The following is a 22,162-nucleotide window of genomic DNA, read 5'->3' on the forward strand; positions in this document are numbered from 1 at the left end:
CCACAACCTAGGTATGTGCCCTGAATAGGGACTAAATCCATAACCATTTGGTTTACTGGATGACGTTCCAACCATCTGAGCCACTTGGCCAGGGCTGGTTTTCTACAATTAAAAAAAATCATTATGCTAAAGCATTGTCATTCCAAGGTCTAAACAAAATGCTCTTTGTACTATGAACTTTTTAATGCTTTCATTCATTCACTCAATATCCATTTATTAAATATCCATTAGGTGTTGGGCACTGTGGTCTTGTTGTAAACACAAAACATAAGATTCCTTCCCTTACGGAGCCTACATTATAGTGTGCATGCATGTGTGGTGTGTTGTTGAAGGAGATAGACCATAAACAAGTAAACAAATAAATGAACAAGACAGTGTCAGATTGATAAGTGCTATGAAGGCAGCATGAGGACATGAGCATAGGATTGAGAGTGAGGGGCTGTTTTAGAAGGAAGGTCTTGAGGAGCTAAGACATGAATGTGAGACAAGGCCATTGACAAATGCATGATTTGCAATGAGCACTTACTTTATGGATATGAGCACCTGAAAATTTTCATTTCTAAATGCAAAACCATTCTCTCTCCACTACACAAATGATAAAAATACAATTTTTATTTAAATCAAGTATCAACAAAAAACCCTTGCATTTCTAACATGTTCAGGAATAGTAAAGATTAGATTTTTGCAATATTAGATTTATTTTGAAACCTAGCAGCTCCCAGTACATGTGCCTTCAAAGTAAAAAAATTCAAACAGTACTCTTGCTTAATCCCTATGCTAGTTACTTTTGGGAAATGGAGAAATGGAATATCTGAGTAGTCTACAATGTACATTATCAACAAACTGGCAAGGGAAATTCTGTTTTCAAAATGAATCCATCTTAATTGTTCTTTGAAAAAAGCTGTTTTATATTTGTGACTCATGATCTTGTAAAACCAGACATGTGCAGGAACAGAAAGTTGGGATTTGCCGGATCAAAGCAAATTTGAGTAGACTAGAACATATTTATTTATTCATTCAGTGTTTATAATTGGCTTCCTCAGAAATGAGTGTTGCTCATCTAGTGATGTGAATTTGAAACATACAGACAGCACTTCAGATTTGATCCCTGGTATTAAAAGAAATAACACACCGAACTTCATCTATGAGAATAGATTTTTGAAAAGTTAGACCTGATTCTCATTATAACATATGCATGGCAATAATTAGAGCCAAGTTCTTTTGCATTTCTTCAAAATTTGAAGAGCTGAAATTCATAAGTAAGGTAATAACAATGCATATTGGGGAGGAAGAAGCCACCAAAGAGATGATTTCACATAAAAAAGATATGGTATTAATTAAAGAACCAGTGAACTTTATAAAACAGAATCATGCATGAGTAATACAGAGTAGAATCTGGACCCAGACAGGAAATCTGGTCTCAGAAGTGAAGTATAAACAGGAGAGGCTGTGGGGAGGAGTGGAAGCTTTCATGGGTATTGGAATTAAATGATCTCTAGGTCCCTTCTAGCTCCATATATCTGATTCTAAGGACACCCAAAAGATATGTTAATCAGTTTTTTAAAAGGCTTTATTGAGATATAATGTACATAGCCATAAGTTCACCTATTTAAGTATACAGTTCTGACTTGTAGTAAATTCATAGAGTGCACCATTACCACAATCTAATCCATTTTTTTCATGTCGTTTATTGAGTAGAAACCATTTTACTTTTCTATTATAAAGGTACATACAGCTCATTAAAAGTGTATATCAAGTTTAAAGGATGCAAAGATGACTCACTGGAAATATGTGTAATAGACATGTGCAGGCAAATTGCTCTACTGAGAAAGAGAAGGAGAGTGGCTGGAGGAAGTGCTGAGCTGTGGTTACCAGCCACACCCTCCAGTCAGACAGCTGAAGTTCAGATTCTGGCATCCCTACTTGCTTAACATCTGTCTAACCTCAGGCAAGTTACTTAAACTTGCTGAGAGCCTTTGTTTACTCATCTGTAAGTTGACAGTACCTACTTCATAGGATTATAAAGGATAAATGAGATAATACAATATATGCAAGGGGCTTAGCATATTACTGGCACATAAAAAGTACTCAATAAATATTAGCTATTTTTATAATTATTACTTGATGATCTTTTATGAGCAGACACAAAAGACCACACACCCTATGATTTAATTTATATGAGAAATTCTAGAAAAGACTAATGATGGTGGTAGAAAGCAGATCAGTGGTTGCCAGAGGCCAGGGACTGGGAATAGGAAATCGATAGCAAAGAGGCACAGGGAAATTTTAGGGGTTTTCTATATTATGATTAGGATGATGTTTTGTAAACATTTGTCACCAATTATACACTTAAACTTGGTGAATTTTATGGTGTTGTAAAATAAAGCTGACATCCCCGCCCCCTGAAAATGTACCTTTTAGCCCTGGCTGGTGTGGCTCACTGGATTGAGTGCCAGCATGTGAACACAAAGGGCGCTGGTTTGATTCCCAGTCGGGGCACACACCCTGGGTTTGTGGGCGGGTCCCCCGATGGGGGCGTGTGAGAGACAACCACACATTGATATTTCTCTCCCTCTCTTTCTCCCTTCCCTTCCCCTCTAAAAGAAAAAAAAAATCTAAAAAACATAATTTAAATAAAAAAATACCTTTTAATATACCAGTTGGATAGTTCGATTATTTTATGTTAGAAGCAATAATCAGTTTCTAAACTCAGGCAACAAATATTTGTTGAGTACCTAGTACATGCAGGGCACTGTTCTAGGTGCTGGGGATACTGCCTTGAAGTAGACAGCACCCCTACATTCTTAGAGCTTATAGTTCAAGCACAAATTATACACATGTTTTGGGTGACTAAAGGAGTCAATGAGGGATGCTGGGGGACATAAAGGTGACAAGGTCGTGGGAGGAGGGTAGAAAAGTACAAAGTAGTATAAACATGTGCCATGGTTTATCTTTTAGTTTTCAAACATACACAGAAGCAAACACAGCTTCTCTGTGTCTGACGATGATGCCCCTGACTGACCTAGCATCTGGGCAGGCAGTATGACAAAAGTCTCTGCATGATTGGTGATAGTGACAAGAGGCACTCTGATCACACTATCTTCAAAATCGGGTGTCCACCTGAGAAGAAAGACTGTCATCAGCCCAAGGACCAGGTGGACGCTTCATAGGCCTCAGGGGTAGCGCGGCTTTGACCTTGGCCTTATCAACCCGGCACTCCCTTGGCTCCAGGCCAGCAACAGTCTTCTGCAGAGCGTAGGAAGCTGGGGCCTTCGGGTACTTTACCAGAGTGTGTGCCCACCCGCGAAGTCCCATGGTGCGGATGACTCCGCCCACTGGGTGACCCCGCCCACGTGGGTCCAAGGCCGATGCCCGCTAGGGGCAGAGACTCGTTGCAAGAACCTGGTTGGCTGAACCGGTCTGAACCTCGTGGGAGGGCGGTGTGAGGCTTGTGAGGGCGGAGCTCACGACGACGAGGGCCGCCCCGAGTCCCTCCGGGAAATAGATGCTCCGCAAGTTTGCGGGCGCCAGGGGCGGGGAAAGCGCTCTTGCCCCGCCCAGGATCCGGCGGCGGGGCGGGGCCGCCCCCTTCCTCCCACACCGGCGCTGGTTTGAGCTCAGAGCGGAGAAACGAGGTTGACTCTACGCGCCCTGGTTGGTATTTGGGTGGCGGCAGGCAGAGGAGGAACATGGCGTTCGTAGGCAACGGAGCAGAGCTGGAAGCGGACGAGGTACTGACCAGTGGGGAGTGCGGGTACTGCCCCTGGAGCCCGGCGGGGATGGCCAAGGTCCCGCCCCCTTGGTCGGGATTTGGGACAAGCAGGCCCTCTCCTGGAGAAAAAGGCGAGGGCTGCGGTGGGTGTACCCGTCCTTGAGGGTCTGCGCGGCGCCCGGAGCGGAGGCGGTGCCGAGGTTCGGGGCGCCAGCGCCTAGGAGTTGTGGGGATGGAGGACACGACGTCCGGTCGGCCGGCTGGCTGCAAGGGCGCGGTAGCGCAGGATCCGCAGCACTTAGCTGTTCGGAGCCTCTCCAGGGGCACCAGGCTTTACGAGGTCTGACCCCGAAGTCCCGACGCTGGCCGTCCGGCGTTTGTGCAGTTGTGTCTTGAGCTGGGAATCTCACCTTCTATGGAAGTTTCCTCGTATTTATAGTCGATGAGAGGAGAGGGACAGCTAGAGGAGGAAGGAGCCGCAGGGGTGTCTGCACGGGCGTGCAGGGCGGGGGCTGCCGAGGGGCCGGAGCGCGAGGGAACCGGAGCAGCCGCGCGGGAGTTGGTGCTTTCCCCTCCGTGCACGGGGCCTGGACGTTTCTCGAGCCGGTCCCCAGTGTCGGCGGTATAGACAGAGAGAAGACACTATGAGAACCCGCATCCTATCGTCTTAACTGCAGTTAAGTAATTAGCCACTTCCTCCTGTGGCCGGCGCGCCCGAGTCTGGGCACTCTCGGGCGGGCGCGCCGGACCTGTTGATTTATAGGCTTTTCTTCTCAGCACTTGGCAGCTCCGGAGAGAGGCTCCGGAGCTTTAAGTTGAGCCCGGCGGCAGCGCAGCAGTAACCGCAGCAGCTACTGCTGCTGCCATTTTACCTGACTTGAATTTTACAAGCCTCCCGAGGAGGCTTAGTTTCAAATGATGCAATAGTGGAAGATCTGGAGAAGGCGGGTTAAGATATCCCCATCCATTTCTTCAATGTCGGGAAACTCCTGGCAATGAACACTATGTTTTAAATATAGCCCTTAAAATAAAAATGAAACAGAAATCGAACTACAGCTCCTTCACACACAACTGGCAGACAAGAGGGCCAATCTGGTGGTCCAGAACCTTCCTTGCAGCTTGTGTCTTGCAATGAGGCCACCAGGACACAGACCAATGAACTAGAGCTTGCTTAACTGCATCTATTTATTGTTGAAACTCTTTAAACTACCTGTAAAAGCAAATGATGAAATATTACATTTGCTGCTGTTTTCATCTGTGACAATTTTTTAAAATAGTTTTAGGCTGTCTTTTTGGTATGTCATAGATCCACCTGTTTTTCATTCTTTAGTTCTCTGTAATCAAGGTAGTAACACTTTCATGGTGCTTTGACCATACATTCACTGAAGTACTCCGAAGTTTTTATGGCTCCTGGTTGTATATTGAAATAAGTATCCATGTACCTGGCATGCAAGGCTCTGTACAGTGTGGTCTCAATCTGATGTTCCAGCCTTGTCTCCAGCTGCTTCTCTGTATAACCATTTAGTTTAATCAGTGTTATGCCCATATTATAATTTAGGAGATAAGACCAGGAGTAGCTAGTAAATGTGGAGTGAAATTTTGAATCCCTAGTCTGCTTGTTGAAAAAAAATTTGCTACCCTTATGGCTATATAATTGTCTAGACCAGGATATTGTTGAGAGAGAAAGGGGATGCTATTAATAATTAACGTTTGGAGAGTAGGTGTAAACTGGGACTGTCCTGGGCATATTGAGACATAGGGCCCCCCTAGCTATGCCCATTTTGCCTGCAAGATGAACTGACGTATTCAGATGCATCAGCTAGGGAGAAGGGCTCTAGTGCTGTGGGGGAAGTTAGGTTTCAGAGCAGCAGAGTGCCTGGCACACAGATACTTGGTGAATACATATTGGTTGAATGAACGAATGACTGCAGAAAAGATGTTGCTTAATAATTCCTCAGTTTTTGCCATATCTTTCGTTCACTTTTTAAATTCAATAACTATTAGGCGCCTATTACATGTTAGGCACTATACTGGCCTTAAGAGATGAGCCAAGTACAAGTACAAATTAATTTTTTGTGCATGCCAAATCTACCTTTGTACCTCATGGTGCACCGTTCCCTTTGGCATAAGTTTCACAAACATTTATTGAACATTTGCTCTGTGTTCAAACTTGGTAGGTGCCTTAGAAAGAGAAGTCACAATTTTGGCTCTCTGGGGTTCTCAATCTGGGTAGGGAGATACGACGTGTCTAAGAACTTGAGAAAAGAGCTTTCAAGGCAAGGTAAGGAAGTTAGACTGGGTATCCTTATAGACTGTTACTTGTAGAAAATGCCTAACTTTCAATGGTCTGAAGTGCTCTACACATGAGCGAGTAAGACCGGGCCCTTCAACTTTACTGGTTATGTGAACAAAAATAGCTTATTTCCGTTGGGAAGTTTTTCAAACACTTAATTTGATACATTTGATAGTCTTTGTGCCTACTTCTTGATATTCCAGGGAAGTAAAAGTGTAGTTGGAAAAGTAGTACAAAGTGCAAAGTGGTGTAGTTGCAAAAGTAATAGCCTAGGCATTAGGTGAACCGGGCTCTCGGCTTTGTCACTAATGCTCCATAGCCATTTGTTTATTACGTGTGCAAACATCTGACTATCTTATGTGCCAAGCCTGGAGACACAATCGTGAAGTAGGCAGACAAGTACATTATTCATAACTAATGACTTTGAGCAGGTCTCTCAATCTGTTAGGGCTCTTGCAAGTTTCCTCATATGAAGGAGGTCTGGTTGGACCCTAAGTGTTCTTCCAGCTCTAAATGTCAATGCTTTTGGAGGGGAGTGGAGCTCCTTTTTGAGAGAAGGGCTGATAATATGGGGATCCCTTTTTTATCCAATGTAACCAAAGAGATGATGGTGGTAGAAGAGCTCTCATGGTAGCTGTGGGATGTGGTGTTTTTTTAGGTAAACTGATGTTTCTTTTTTTCTTTTCCAGGAGGATAAATGTGAGACTACAGAGGTCAGGACTTACAACCTCAAGAGAGGCAAAAATTGGTTCTGGAGGGGGACAAAAACATCTTAGATTTTACAATGGTGTGTGGTCCTTCAAAACTTGGTTAATAAAATCTCATTTGTTAACATTTAGATTTACCTCATTGGCTTTTCTTGGGAATTACACAAGCGACATTGACATTGAGTTCATGAAAGGTATATAGAAATTATGCAAGGTCAACACTATAAACTTATGGCCAATAAATGACTATGGCCAGAAGGACCATCAGTTGCTTGATCTTGAAGTCATATGTCTCTTGGTGAACTCCTCATACTTATGAGCTACCATTAGCTCCCTTGTTGCTTATGTTTGGCCCTCCGTGTTTTTGTGTGATTTAGGAGTTGAGAAGTAAATAAAAAATAGTTTGTTTATATTTTATTTCATTCTATTAAAATTATGTAGTCCACCAATAATTATGTCAAGAAGTACAAAAAAAGAAAATACAAACAACACCTGAATGAATATCTAGCAGCTAGTTAAGTTATAAATTATTTCTCATATGAAACAATAATTTCATTAAAATAACTTTTTTTAAACTATATTTTATTATGTTGTTACAGTAGTCCCAATTCTTTTCACCTTTGCTCCCCTCTGCCCAGTACTCCCCTTCCCTCCAGCAATCCCACCCCCCTTAGTTCATGTTCATGGGTCGTGCATATAAGTTTTTTGGCTTCACCCTTTCCTATATTATTCTTAACTTCCCCTGTCTGTTTTGTACCAACCGATTATGCTTCTTGATCCCTGTACGAAATGGGAGAAATCCCCATTTCTCCCCTTTCCCCCTCCCAGCTGATAACCCTTCAAATGATCCCCATACCTGTGATTCTGTTCCTATTCTGGTTTGCTTAGTTGGATTTTGTTCTTATTTTTTAGATTCAGCTGTTGATAGTTGTGAGTTTGTTGTCATTTTAGTATTCAGAGTTATGATCTTTTTCTTAAGTAAGTCCCTTTGACATTTCATATAATAATGGCTTGGTGATGATAAACTCTTTTAGCTTTACCTTGTCTAGGAAGCACTTGATCTGCCCTTCCATTCTAAATGATAGCTTTGCTGGGTAGAGTAATCTTGGTTGTAAGTCCTTGCTTTTCATCACATTGAATACTGCTTGCCAGTCCCTATTGCCTGCAAAGTTTCTTTTGAGAAATCAGCTGATAGTCTTATAGGTACCCCTTTGTAGGTAACTCTCTGTTTTTCTCTTGTTGCTTTGAGATTCTCTCTATCTTTCACCTTTGGCATTTTATTTATGATGTGTCTTGGTGTGGTCCTCTTTAGGTCTAGCTTGTGTGGGACTCTCTGTGCTTCCTGAACTTGTATGTCTATTTCCTTCGCCACATTTGGGAAGTTTTCCTTCATTATTTCTTCACATAAGTTTTCAATTTTTTATTCTTTCTCTTCTCCTTCTGGCATCCCTATGATTTGGATGTTGGCACATTTAAAGTTGTCCCAGAGGTTCCTAAGCCTCTCCTCATTTCTTTCAATTCTTCTCTCCTCATTCTGTACTGTTTTTTTTCTTCCTTATTTTCCAAATCATTGATTTGAACCCTGTTTCCTTCCCTTCACCATTGGTTTTGTGTGGATTTTTCTTTGTTTCACTTAGCATAGCCTTCACTTCTTCCCTTATGTATTTGCTGTACTCAAGTATACCTGTCAAGCCTGTGAGCATCTTTATCACCAGTGTTTTGAATTCTGCATCTGTTAGGTTGGCTATCTGCTTGTCACTTAGTTCTCCCACTGGAACCTTGATCCATTCCCTCTTTTGGCCATACTTCTCTGTCTCCTCATCTTGACAGGCTGCTGTGTTTGTTTGCCTCTGTATCTTAGGTAGAGCTGTTGCACCTGTTACATTGTAAGGGGTGGAGCCTTAGGTATTTGTCAGTACAAGGCAACATGTTCCACCACATGTGGCACCGTATGTGGGGATGGGGTCTGAGAGGGAACAATGCTGCTTGCCTAGCACTCGCCCCTTTTCCAGGCACTTCTCCCACTTTCATATGGGACTGGCACCTCTCTAGCTATTGCCCTGGTTGTCGTTTCCAGAGTGGATGGGTCTGCGGATGTCTGGGACTGTGGGGGCCCTTTAAACAAGCAGACTCTGCTGAGATACCAGCAGTTTATTCCTCCGCCCCAACTCCCACTGGTTTGCACAGTCAGAAGCAATGAGGCTTGATTTTCCCCAGCCCCGGGACCGTGAATGGTGTGGTCTGGTCAGGAGATGAGAGCGCTCCCCAGGTGTCCCTCCAGACTTTTAAAACATGTAACTGCACTTTCCGCCGGCCTGCTGCTGCCACGGCTGCTGCCACCAGCACACCACATCTTCTCTGCCCCGGCTCCGCCCCTCCTACCTGTCTGGATGAGTATTTCTTCTTTATATCTTTGTTTGTTGGACTTCCATGCAGCTTGATTTGGAACTTCTGGTTTTCTCTAGTTTTGAGGTAGTTGTATTCCTTCTTAGTTGTGGAGAGAGACCCAGTATGTCTGTCTAGGCCTCCATCTTGGCCGGAAGTCAGAATAACTTTAAGAACATAATTTTTAAATTGTTGTATTCTTTCTGGAAAAGTAACAGTTTTAGATGTCTTAAAATTTTGGTTTTATTTCTATTAGGCAGAAATGGGTAATTTGCATATGTAAATTGTTACATTTTATGGTATAGTAAAATTCAGTTAAAAGTTACTCAGTAAATGCAGTTATAAATTTAAATGTTAATAGCTTTACAATTTTAATTTAACTTAGAATTTTTGTTTAGTCATTCAAATCCACTGTTGAACAAAAAGTATAAACTGTACTTGCTTATTATTGTATAAAGCACAGATATATCTCTGTGCTATTAAAATGTCATGGGGGGTGTAGTTAGGAAAACATGTCTAAAAAGGCTTCTTAAGGGCAATAATGAGAAAAAGTTGAGAAACACTGGGTTAGGGAAGGAAATGGCTTATGTGACAAATGTTTCCATGGCCTGCTTTTTTGGCCCAGGATTTTTTTGGTCTAATTCTGATTTAGAAAGCTTTTTCTTTGGAATTTTAGATGACGGTTAGATTGGATTGATTTTTTATTTTTTTATTTTTATTTTTAGAATCAGCTTCGTTTTTTTATTCCACCAGTGTTCCTTAAGTGCTTTTTAGGTGCTAACAGTCTTTAGATGCTGGAAAAACACACTAAGATAAGATAGCATTATTGCCCTGGAGGAACACTCTATAGCAAAAGACACATTTACACAAATCACTAGTTCTGTCTTTGGGCCAGAGTATATTTTAGATAGGAGGACCATATAATTTATCATCATAGTAGGGTACTATGAGAGTAAATGGTATGCTTTCAGTAATTGCCCTAGGACAGCAGGCGTGAAAAGTGATGGTTGACCACCCTAGTTTAGGGGCTGGCAAAGACTTTCAAGAACAGATGGTATTTGAACTGGAGCTTGAAGGGTGAACAGGATTGTGCTGGAAGGAGCAGGTGGGAGGGAATGGTAACACATGTGGGTCCAGCAGGCTGTTCATCCATAGGGAGGAGGCTGGTGAGGGCTGAGACTGCACAGGCCAGTTTGGATCATGTGGTGCAGGGTCTGGAATGTCTTGCTAAGGACATTGGGTTATAGCTCCTAAAAAAGTGGGGACTGGGCTTTTTTTTTTCCATTTAATCTAACGTATATTTATTTTTTAAATTCAGTATTATTTTGCATTAATTCCAGCTATACAGCGTAGTGGTTAGGCAATCGTATACTTTACAAAGTGTTCCCCCTTATATTTCCAGTGTTACAATATTATTGACTGTATTCCCTATGATGTGCTTTACATCCTCATGATGGAAGGTTTTTTAATGAAGGAAATGTGATAGTTTATTTTAGGAAGATAAATCTGGTGAAGTTGATGCAGCCAGATTGTGGAGGTGGCATCAAGAAGGGCAAGAGGCTGTTGTAACAGTTAATGTGGGAGGTGATAGGTCTGAAGGGGAGCAGAGGCTGTGGGATTGAGAGGAGGCCAGCATTGCGGGACTTCTCAGTGAGAGCACAGAGGAAGGACTGGCCTGGGGTGTGGTATGGCGAGGGAAGGAAGGAGGGAGAAGCTAGCTGTTCAGTGAATTCCAGGTTCCTGTGGGGCTGGGTGGTGGTGTTAATTTAGAAGAAGTGTGTAGTTTAACCCCGTCCCACTTTTAGGTTGGTATAGAGCAGTGGTTCTCAACCTTCCTAATACCGCGACCCTTTCATACAGTTCCTCATGTTGTCGTGACGCCCAACCATAAGATTATTTTCATTGCTACTTCATAACTGTAATTTTGCTACTATTAGGAATCGTAATGTAAATATCTGATATGCAGGATGTATTTTCATTGTTACAAATTGAACATAAAGCATAGTGATTAATCACAAAAACAATATGTAATTATGTATGTGTTTTCCAATGGTCTTAGGTGACCCCTGTGAAAGGGTCGTTCGACCCCCAAAGGGGTTGCGACCTTCAGGTTGAGAACCGCTGGTAGAGAGGATGAGGGAGGACCTCACGCAGAAGAAACTCACCCCTGTGGCTCACTGTGACTCACTGAGAGAGCATGGCTATTAAAGAGTGGATGAAATAGAGAATGGGTTTGTAATTGGTTGTGCAGGTTAGTGAGAGGGAAAAAATAATATCAGCGTACCATCAACCTCAACTCCTACTCAGGTTAACAAACAGGCAATTTTCAATGTTCAATCTTGAATCTCTTGAAATCCCATCAATTTTTGGAATGCTACTTTCTCTGAAAGTTGCCCACATTTTCCCCTTCCCTCCTATACCTCGATAACTCCTTCTTTTCTTTCAAGTCCAGTAGGGCATGTATGCTTCTCTAGGCAGGTATCAGTCCTTCCTTGACTTAGCTGGTTTAGCTACTTATCTTTGTTCCCTGCCCTTGGGTGCTGTTACTAATTATCCACAATGTGAATCTGATACTGTGAATTCTGTGAGGCTCATGGTTTCCATCTAGCCATCCACTGACAGCTCCCTAGCCCCAGTCTCAGGTGCCCCAATGGCCGTCTCAGGTGGATCTCCTCAAGCTACTGTGTGCTGCTTCGCAGAGCTTGAGTACTTGGGAACTCTTTGGGCACTTGTGAGGCTTCCTGGGGAGAGTTTTCCTTTGTCAAGCCTTTGTTGGTCCCCAGTGTTCTCTTCCACTCCTGTGCTTAGTGGAAACTGGTCGTGTACTCAGAGCCACTCTGGCTAGTTGGCTGAATTGGTTAGGTCACCATACCTCTTCAGAGGCACTTCTCAGGTGTTGAATGCCTGGCAGTTCATCATGCCATCATACACCTTAAGCTCTTTATTTAATGACTGTAGGTATGTAGTAAATGTTTCCCCTTGAATGTTTTGCTGATATTATTCTGACATATACATAAGGCATGTAGGTTTTTAATATTTTAGTGAAATTGATATATATCATATGTATTTGTTGGGTTTGATTGTAACTAGTAAGTAAGAAGAATTACTGATTTTAATGCATTTAATGCATTGGATTTTGCAGTAGGTCCTGGAGAGGCAAATACTGTACAGCTTTCATCCTAAGTTATGGTCTAATCAGGGATAGGGGCAGATGTGTAGACAAATAGGAGTAGTAACATTCCATACGGGGAACCCCTGAGGAGGGATGCCAGTGTGCTTTGGTACTGCAGAGGGGGACACCTCACTGGGGCAGATGGGAAGTAAGGGATGGTTTCCTGGAAGAGGCTTTTTTATTTTTTTTTTAAAGGAATTTTCAGTCTTACAGGATAAGTCGAGCTTAGAAAAGATTTGGGCATGGAGGAATTCTTGAAGTTTCTCTCAGGGAGAGGAACTGGCAGGCATAAGGTTTGGAGGTGAGGGAGAGGTGCCCTAGGTGGCAGCGAACAATACTGGAAGGGTAGGAAGGGCCATTCCACATCTTTCATGCCAAAATGTGGCTCTCACGGTGTGTGTACTTGAAGTTTTAAGCTGAGGAGAAATGTGGGGAGATCAGCTCTGTAGGTAGGTGGCTCTTCCTGGCAGCGCCTGGAGGCTGATTAGAGGGAGATTACACCAGAGGTGGAAAGGCGCCTGGCTTTCCCGTGTTTTGTTTTGTTGGTCTGATGACTGTTGACAGCCCACTGAAAGCCCGCTCTGTGCAAGGGTCGCTAAGTACTGGGATAACACGATGGGTAAGCTATAGTTTTGATCCCTCTGGAGCAGACGGTCAGGAATGTGGACACAGACAAACAGCTCTACCCTGACGTGTAGGGGAGAGTCCAGAGAGAGTGTAAGCAGGCCTGGTGCTCCCAGAAGGGAGCTTTCACAGGGCTGCCCGTGAAGCATCAGGGGGAGAGCATGTCCCTACCCAGGTCAGGACCTGGTTTGAAGCTGCCCAACTGTGTGACTTAACCCTTGTGGGCCCTGATTTCCTTAGAGGTAACATGAAGGGATTGATAGTAATGATCTGTTTCTGAAGTTCTCACCTTTGACATCTGTGATGTAGAAGGTGACATTTGATCTGGACTTTGAGGGCTGGAATTTCAGCAGGAGGTGATGGAGCAGACCACACCTTCATTCCTGGAGGCAGAGGCAGCAGCAGAGGAAACATGCTCAGGGGGGGACTAAGTGTGAAGGAGGCCATTGTGCTGAAGCAGAGTGGGCGTGAGTTAGGGGGCTGAGGCAGGAGAGCAGTGCTGTGTGTGTTCCAGCAGGTTTAGATAGACTCCCCAGCTAAGGAGTTTGGGTTTTGTATTTTTCTTTTTGGCAGTGGACAGACACACATACTCCCATATTTGTGAAATGTTTTTCCTTCTCTCTTTGGGATAAAGGAAGCAATGATGGTAACATTTCTTGGTTTCGCTTCCTCCTTTCCCAGCCTCATTTCCAAAGTACAGATTTAACCTGATGACTATAAACTGCAGTGCAGGGGTTAAGAAGACAGACGAGTCAGACACGTTTGCGTAATTCCATAGGGTTATGTTTCATCACATAGACTGTTACCCTTGGCTAAGTTCTGAGATATAGAAACACCCTCACCCACCACTCAGGCGTGGTCAGCAGGACTAGTCTGGGTTTCTCTAAGGGGCTCCTCAGTCCTATTCTCCTTCCCTTCTTCCTTAGATCACTTTCTCCTAGAGTTCTGGGGTCCTGGTCTATTTTCTGCTCATAAGTCACAATCCTTTTACTCATAACTAAAGGAAACAAACCTCAGATTCTCACATCATTTTTCAGGCCAAAAAGGGGTATGATCTTTCTGAGAGGAAGTAGGCAAGACAATCAACAAGGTGAGAGAGTCCTGAAGAGAGAAGACGGGAATGAGGCCTGACTCCAGAACCCTCTCTCAGAAGCACTCATATGTCATCATTCGGGCAAAATCAGTGACCAAGTATTTGTTGGCCAAGAATAGCCCCGGCACAGAGCAGTGTTGAGCTTCTGAGGAGTGGCCAACTTGGGTTCAGATCCTGGCTTCTCGTTTACTGTGTGGTACATTATTTAACTAGTCTGATGCCCCTTCATTTATAAAATGGGAATATTGGCGATGAGGATGAAATACAATTATATTTTACAAAGTACCTGGCACATAGAAGTACTCTTTAAAGCCAGTGATCTTTCCCCTTTATATTAAGGTATTGCTGTTACTGTTCTTATGGGTTTGATGAAGAATCTGCCACAAATGTTGTAGTGTATACAAATATAGTTTCATCTTATTTTTGCAGTCAGTTGAGAAGAACATTCTACAGAAGTACACATCCTAGAAACAGGCAGGAAATGATGGGCCCAAGGTCACTCAGCTTGCCCAAGCACAGAATCAAGGTTATCAGCCAAGTGCTCTAACTGCATGCAGTGCTCTTTCTGTTAGGTCAGGGGACAGTGTAGCCTGCCTACTTTCTGCCCATTTTTGTAAATAAAGTTTTATCTGAACACAGCCATGCTGCCTGTGACAACTTTTGCACTACAGTGGCAGTGTTGAGTAGTAGGGAGACAGACCGTATGAGCTACATGGCCTACATGGCCTAAATAGTTTGCTGACCCATGTACTAGGTGATTTCTAGGACTATCTGTAAGTTTGTTTATGAAGTGTCGCAAGCCTTATAAATTAAATTTGCTATTTCTTAAATACTCATATGAGCATCACATGTTTGGTACATTACATGAAGTGGTCTCATAAAAGTTTGTAGGCAGATGGATATACCTGCTCCTTCATATACAATGTTGGATAAATTAATATTTCTAAGCTTCAGTTTCTTCCAGAGATAATAGAACCTTCTTCTGAGGGGTATGCTGAGGATTAAAGCCCTATAACGTGTTTAGCATGTGGAGTGCAAATATGTTGGCTCTTGCAGCACTATTATTAAGGATGTAGGATGTTGATGGTTGACAATAAAGATACTTTGCAGGCTAGTCCTAGGCCCCCAGCTGTGTCAATTCTGCAAATTTACAGTTCTTACACCTTTCCTTCCCTGAAGGAAGAGGGGAAACCACCTACCACCAAAGAGAGTGGTAAACATGGGCTCATAGGGCCATCTGTTTAAGCAGAGTAGTGTTCGTATTTGTCAGCAAGGGAAGTGTCCGTGTCACTAACATTTTGAAAGTGGCTTTTGCCCACCAACACATTAATAGCATGTATGGTAACCTTTGGTTTCTCCAAAAGTTTTGATGTGTTGAAAGGTCCCCCTTTTTAATAATGAATGTCATAATTGCTCTTAACAGTTTTTTTCATGTAGTACATAGGTATTAGTTGGAGACTTTGACCTGTAAAAGGTAGGTTTATATTTGCTTACTTAGTGTAAGGTTAAAAGGTAAACATGACAATGTATGTGCATGCCTGGGCCCTGGAAGAGGCTCTGGGGTTCTTGCTGTGCCCCAAAGCAATGTGCTATGCCAGACTGCTCTTTCTAAAGTTCAACTCCATTCTCATCTTGCTGCTGAAAATCTGTTCACAGCCTTTGAGGTACTGTGCGAACACCCTAGCATGGCATATATGGCCTTGTTTAGGATCTAGCTCAGTGGTTCTCAGATGTTGGTGAGCATAGAGAACCTGGTTAGGGGCATGGGTGGCTTATTAAGATGTACGTTCCTAGGTCCCCCCACAAGCCATTCCTATTCCATAGGTCTAGGGTGGCTCACGAGAGTTTGCATTCCTAACATGATACTTTAACATCAACTATGTTGAAGTGCTTGTAGATCCTCACTTACACCTCACCTCTCAAAAGGTCAGTCCTTTCTCACTTCCCATCTTTTTCATATGCTCTTCCCTCTCTTGGTCAATTCTCTTTAGCATTTAAGACCTCCCTTAGGTACCACTTCTCCTCCAGCCTTTCCAGAGATTCATTCCTTTCTTCCCTCCCTTGCAGGTGCTCAATAACTATTTAACATTCTTGGCTGCCTAGGAAAAGAAATATTTCTTTTTTGGTCTATGTATACTTAAAAGAGCCCAGGCAGACTATCTGATAGCAAGGACTAACAGTTAATGAAAAAAAAATTTTTTTTTGAGGGAAAGCCTTATATAATTGCTCCTATTCTTCTAAAAGACCAAGGTAAAAAAAAAAAGATAATGACTGAGGATCTGTTCTAGATTAAAGGACTCTAAAGAGGCAACACCCTAATGCAAGGGGGAATAAAGTTATAAAGGACATTATCAGAATGATGGATAGAATTTGAATACAAGCATGCATACAGCAGTGGCCAGTTCATACCGACGGACTGGGCTCCCAGCTCCACCATGCTGAGGATACCGCTCAGGAAGCTCTCGATCTCATAGGCCCACCACAGCATGAGCAGGCTGGGGACGTCCAGGTGGAAGAAGGGGCCCCAGTCCTGCAGGCACTCCCTAGGACCAGCCACCCCAGGTAGCTTAATGCAGTTTCTTCCGTAAGATGTAGAGAAAGAGGAGCAGAGCCAGGGAGAACTGGGAAACCTAGTTTGCCAGTACTGCTGAGCCCATCGCACCAAGATGCAGTTGATGGAGAAACAGATAGTTGATGAGGGCATTGACAAGGCTGGTGGCAACTCCAGTTAGCATCTGGAGTTAGGATCGGTTACTGAGATATAATTTACACACCATAAATGTACTCCTTTTAAATGTACAATCCAGTGATTTTTAGTAAATTTATGGAGTTGTGCAGCCATCATGACAGTCAATTTAAGAGCATTTCCATCACCCCATTAAGATTCCTTCTGCCCATTTGCTTGCACCTCAGTATACTTTCACACTTAAATTAATTGGAGAATTAATTTACAGTCTTACTATGGGAACAAAGCAAAAGTATTAGGTATCAGAAGACAAGATTGGAGAACAGGGTGCATTTGGGACAGTGCTTGACTGGGCTCTTACACTGTGCTATCACCAGAAGAGCGGCTTGAGGGCTGCGTGAATTACCCCTGTCCAAATGAATAATTTGTCTCATTTGCAATAAAGCAGATGTGTAGAGTGTATAGATGATGGTTTTCCCTGATTTTACTAGTTCATCCCCACAAGGCAGTTGCTATTTATCTGGTATGTTAAGCTTCTTGCTACAAAGATGAACAAGCAATTGCATTTCTAAGCCATTAACAGTTGAATAAAAGGGACTGTCACCATAACTAGAGTCTCAAGAAGGATAAAGAGTTCAACAAAATCAGCCTCTTGTAAGGCACCCCTGAATTTCAGATTTGTTGTATCTGTACCTAGGAAGGCATGTGGGAGACAGGAAAGAACGTGGGTGGGCTTGCAGGTTAGCAGGCATGGGTTTGGTTCTGCCACTTGCTGGCAGTGTGACCTTGAACAAGCTATTTAATTTCTCTCTGAACTTTATTCTCTCATCAGTCAAATGGGGATTCTGATGCCCACCTCATAGAGTCTCTATGTGTAGGCCTGGCGCCTGGTCTTACCCTACTATATGAATGCTTAGTTGCAACCACTAATTTGAGTAGCAACTATGTATAGATATTGCTTCTTATCAGTACATTCTGAGGGCTAGAATTTTGCAGGGCAGGGAAGAGTCACAGAGTATCAAATACTGTAACTAGCTATATTGAATATCTTGATATTAAATATTCATTTGGTGATATTAATTTAAGCTCTGGTTTGGGGAGGGAAGGTTTTGTTTTAAAAATACAAACAGTGGTAGGTGTCCTTTTGGAGAACTGGCTCAAGACAGGGCAAGGCACTTGGAGCCATAGCTTCCTGACTCCTTAAGTGAAATAACGTACGCAGTTTAGCTGGGGAGCATTCACAAAATGAGGATGATTATAATTTATTCATAGGCTTAATGCTTTTAGAAGACCGAAGTATTCACATTCCTAACAATTTGCTTATTTAGTAATAACATTTGGTATTTCTCCCAACTTTTCACAAGAGAGAAATTGAGATTCATGGAATTCTTTTTCATCAGCCATAAAACAAACGTCTTCTGGATTCATATATTCTAGGGATGGCTTTACCAGGGTGTGAGGCTCCATAAGTCTATCTTATTGCTAATTATATTTGAAATTTGAAAAGTAAAGCAACTAGCTTAGAATCTTTTTTTTTCATCTTAAAACTTATCTGCTTTTACTTCCCTTGGTGGTTTATGGAGGAGGAAGTTACATTTTAACTTAAATAAGAGTCTCCTTTTTGATGTACACAAGCCCTGTCCAAGTCAGAACTTGAGGTTTGCAAGTCTGGGGAAGCAGGTTTCACTTGACAATAGATTAGGCTCCACTGAGGGACATGTGACCTGCTTAAGTGAATTCCTATCTCTTTGTTAAAGATTGTGAAGTATTACATTTCAGTAGCGGCGATTTGGAGACAATTGTTCTTTCCATAATTATTTCAGGAGCAGACACGAGGCTTTGGGGGAACAATTTAAAACAGCATTGCTCAGCCAAAAAAGCTCCCCCCATGCCTCATTCTTGATTTTCCCTTTCTGTTCCCCTCAATTGAACTTTTTTTTTCTTTTTTTTTTGCTCCCTACTTGTCATCAGCTAGTCCTGTTGAAACCACCTGCAGAATGATGCAGAACATGGCTCTTTACTGCCTGCTGGTTCCGTCTGTCCATCTCCACTGCCAGCTCCCCAGTCCACGTCAGCGCCTTCTCGTGCTTGTGGTCCTGGGAGAGTATCCTAACTGGCCTACCAGCTCCTCTCTGCCTTCTGCAATCCACTCTTCATTCTTATAGACCAAGTGCTTGTGTACAAACATCCACATAGGGGACTCCCCTGCTTGAGACTGGTTAGTGGCTTTTTGTACCATTTAGAATAAAACCCACACTCCTTGCTGTGGGCTACGTGGTCTGGCTTTTGCCTTCCTTCCCCAGTGCACCTCCTTCCCTTTTCTCTCTCCTTCCGTCTGCGGTAGCCACCCTAGCTGCCGGCAGGTTTCTTGAACATGCCCAGTTCTTTCTCACCCTAGTGCGCCTGCACGGCTATTTCCCCAGCCTGGCAACTTCACCAGCCCTTCACGTGACTGGCTCTTTCTCAACTTTCCATCCTCACTTTAAAGATCAGATTCCAAGTGCGGCTGTCCTCGGGTTCCATCTTCAAAGCGGCCTCTCTCTTTTCTCTATTACACATCCTGTTTATTGCCTCTTAGATGTGATCACATTCTGTGTTAACTTGTTTGTTTACTTTTTCCCTGTCATCTGTCTCTCCACCAGGTTTCACTGCAGGAAGCTGAAACTGTTGTAGGTAGTTTAGATCAGCAGAGCTGAAGAAGGGAATTAAGTGTTTACAAACTGCCTGGAGAAGCTGAAGGAGTGGTTCCAGGCTGGGCCTCCAGGACTGACCCTCAGTCCCACCCCACTAGGGGAGGTGCTCATATTCTTTGGCTGGTGAGTCTAGACCTGAGAGTTAACAGCACTTGGCAGTAGCTGTGATTCAGGGATCTGGAAACTGGAATCCAGAAGCTTCCTCTGCCACAGTTTTTTGTATGCAGGAAGCCAGAGAGTGGTTGCTGGAGCACTGCTGTTGAAATAACCGGATTCCTCAGCCTTGCTTGATGGCAGGAAAAGTCAGAAAGGGGCAGGGAAATGACCTCAGCCGGTTGGACCTTGCACAGGTATATCTTAAAGGGTGTAACCTAATTCTCACCCCGAGTCAGCTCACTTCCTCTACAGTGAGAAATCTGTTAGGGTCATAGGAGCTCCTGCCTCTGTGAATTACCCTGAAGTTCCTCAAATTTCTGTTGTGACTGAGCAAAACTGTTACAGTCAACTTGTTTTATTGTCTCTAGCTATTTCTGCTTCTTAATGTTGTCAGTTCTTTATTTCTACTATGTCCTCATTTTAATTAAGTCCATTGTATGATGCACATTAGTGGGTCAGGTTTGTAACCCACTGGCTACATATCCCAGTTCTCATTAGGAGAATCAGAAAAATAATTGAGTCTTACTACTGAAGTTTAGATATGCCTTAACCTTGTAAGATTCCTTGGCAAACAGAATTTTCATAATAAGCAAGTTCTGTTATTAGAATTTGCCCAGAGGGATAAATAGTGAGAAGTTTAAAAGTTGCACAGGCCAAATTTGTGACAATTTGAGCATGAAAATGATTAAGGGCAGTAGTGTATTATAGACCATTAAAAAAAATAGGAATCCTTCAAATCCATATTGATGATATAACTAGGTAGGTATATGGGGGAGACTGGAGGGCCTTTCCTTCTTGTAGGATGCCAAAGACTGGCTGGTGAAGGTGGAGGGGGTGCTGGAGTTGGAAAGTCAGTTTTCACTGTCATAGTAACGACTGAGTGAGGCAGCCATTGGCAGAGGCACTGATTCTAGGGGCAGATTTGGGTGAGGAGCATGATATTTACCTGGTCTTTCACTGTTTCACCACAGATTCCTTATTACTTGCAAGACAAAAGTAGTACACTAACTGCAAAATGGAGAAACTGGCCAACACTTTGACCAGGTGATCAAAATTAACATCACGAGTGGGGGCAGCGGAACATTTCAGCCTCCAGATTTAAATGAGCTGATAAGGACACAGTATCCCTTCCGTAGTCATATAACCTGAATCTAATCATGAGGAAATAGTGGAGAAACTCATTAAAGAAGCTTCTATTTTTTTTTTAAAAGAAAAGGGCTGTTCTCTAAAAAAAAAAAAAAAAAAAAAAAAAAAAAAATGTCAGTGTCATGAAAGACTACGAATGGCTGTGGAAAAGTTCCAGATTGAAGGAGGACGAGGAGACGTGGCAGCTAAATGCAGTATTGGCCCCGAGACTAGCTAGCGCCTGTACTGCAGGGGGAAAATGCTGTAAGGAAAAATTATTGGGTTAATAGACAAAATTGGAACATGGACAGTAGTTTAAAGTAGTGAAATTTACTGAGGTGGATAACTCTACTGTGGTTATATGAGAGAATATCCTTACTTTTAGGAAATACACGCTGAAGTACTTAGCGATAAAGGGCCCCAATACACGTAATTTCCTCTCCAGTGGTTCAGAAAAAAATATTACCTGTATGGAGAAGGGTAGAGGAGATGGGAAGGGAGAGGAAAGAGCAGATTGTAAAGCAAATGGGCTAGAATGTTAACAATAGATGAATCTGGATAAATGGCACATGGGTGTTCTTTCTACTGTTCTTATTCTGGTAGCTTTTCTCTTTAAGTTTGAAATTACCTCTAAACAAAAAGATTAAAAAAATGTTTTTCTCTTTTGAGTTTTACTAATAGAAACAAAGTGCTCTTCATTTATATGGTACTTGAAAGGATTTGAGTGATAAAATAAATTTAGTTGAAATGTCATCTTCCTTACTGTGCTTGAGATATATTGGATCTGCTTTTCTCAAAGTAATATTTTAAGTTTTTTATATTGTTCAAATTGTTCATTCTTTTTTTTTTTAAACATTAAATGAGTAATACATATAAACATTATTGGGTAAAAGATTTAAGTCATTCAAAAGCAAACATGATCTTTTCCTTTACTGTTTCCTTCTTCCGCTCTCCTTAGAAGAAATTAGCATTGAGTTTCTATTAATATAAATGGGACCTTAGACCATATACTTTTCCCAGGACTAGGTTTTTCATTTAACATACATTACAGATGTTTCCATTATTTGCTTTATTATTTTTATAATGACTGAAGAGAATTAGGTAATATAGTTGTACAATAATTTATTTAACTACTTCCCTATTGATCATTTGTGTAGTTTCTAATTTTTTACCCAATACAATATGTACTATAATAGATGGATCCTTGTGCATGTGTATAAATATTTTATAGTATAGGATTCTAAAAGTAGTATTGCTGTGTAAATGTATAATAGTAATGCCAGACTGACTTCTAAATAGACTGAGGCAACAGTTTATGTTCACTTTCCAGCATCTCTGCCAACTATGGATATATTAACAGTGTTGTAAATTTTTGGTGATCCCATAGACAATATAATACCACTTTTTAAAGTGCATATTTCCAAGTTTATTGGCTGATGGATTTCTTCGTTGGTGCACTGTCTGTTCACACCCTTTCTCTATTGTTCTTTTTGGTTATCTATTTATTATTGACCTG

General features: G+C 42.3%; 1 protein-coding gene across 1 annotated transcript in view; it reads left to right on the forward strand.

Annotated features, from left to right (window-relative positions):
• The first annotated feature begins 3,469 nt into the window (after positions 1–3,469).
• The window catches only part of TTC39B (tetratricopeptide repeat domain 39B), a 130,104-nt gene continuing 111,411 nt past the window's right edge, over positions 3,470–22,162 (forward strand). Inside the window, exon 1 of the mRNA XM_090274091.1 lies at positions 3,470–3,731. Coding sequence (XP_090130217.1) covers positions 3,690–3,731 — 42 coding nt within the window. The 5' untranslated portion in view covers positions 3,470–3,689. The remainder of the gene's footprint in view (positions 3,732–22,162) is intronic.

The sequence above is a fragment of the Furipterus horrens genome, unplaced genomic scaffold (assembly GCF_987537825.1).
Source record: "Furipterus horrens unplaced genomic scaffold, mFurHor1.1.pri manual_scaffold_4, whole genome shotgun sequence".
Taxonomy (NCBI): Eukaryota; Metazoa; Chordata; class Mammalia; order Chiroptera; family Furipteridae; genus Furipterus; species Furipterus horrens.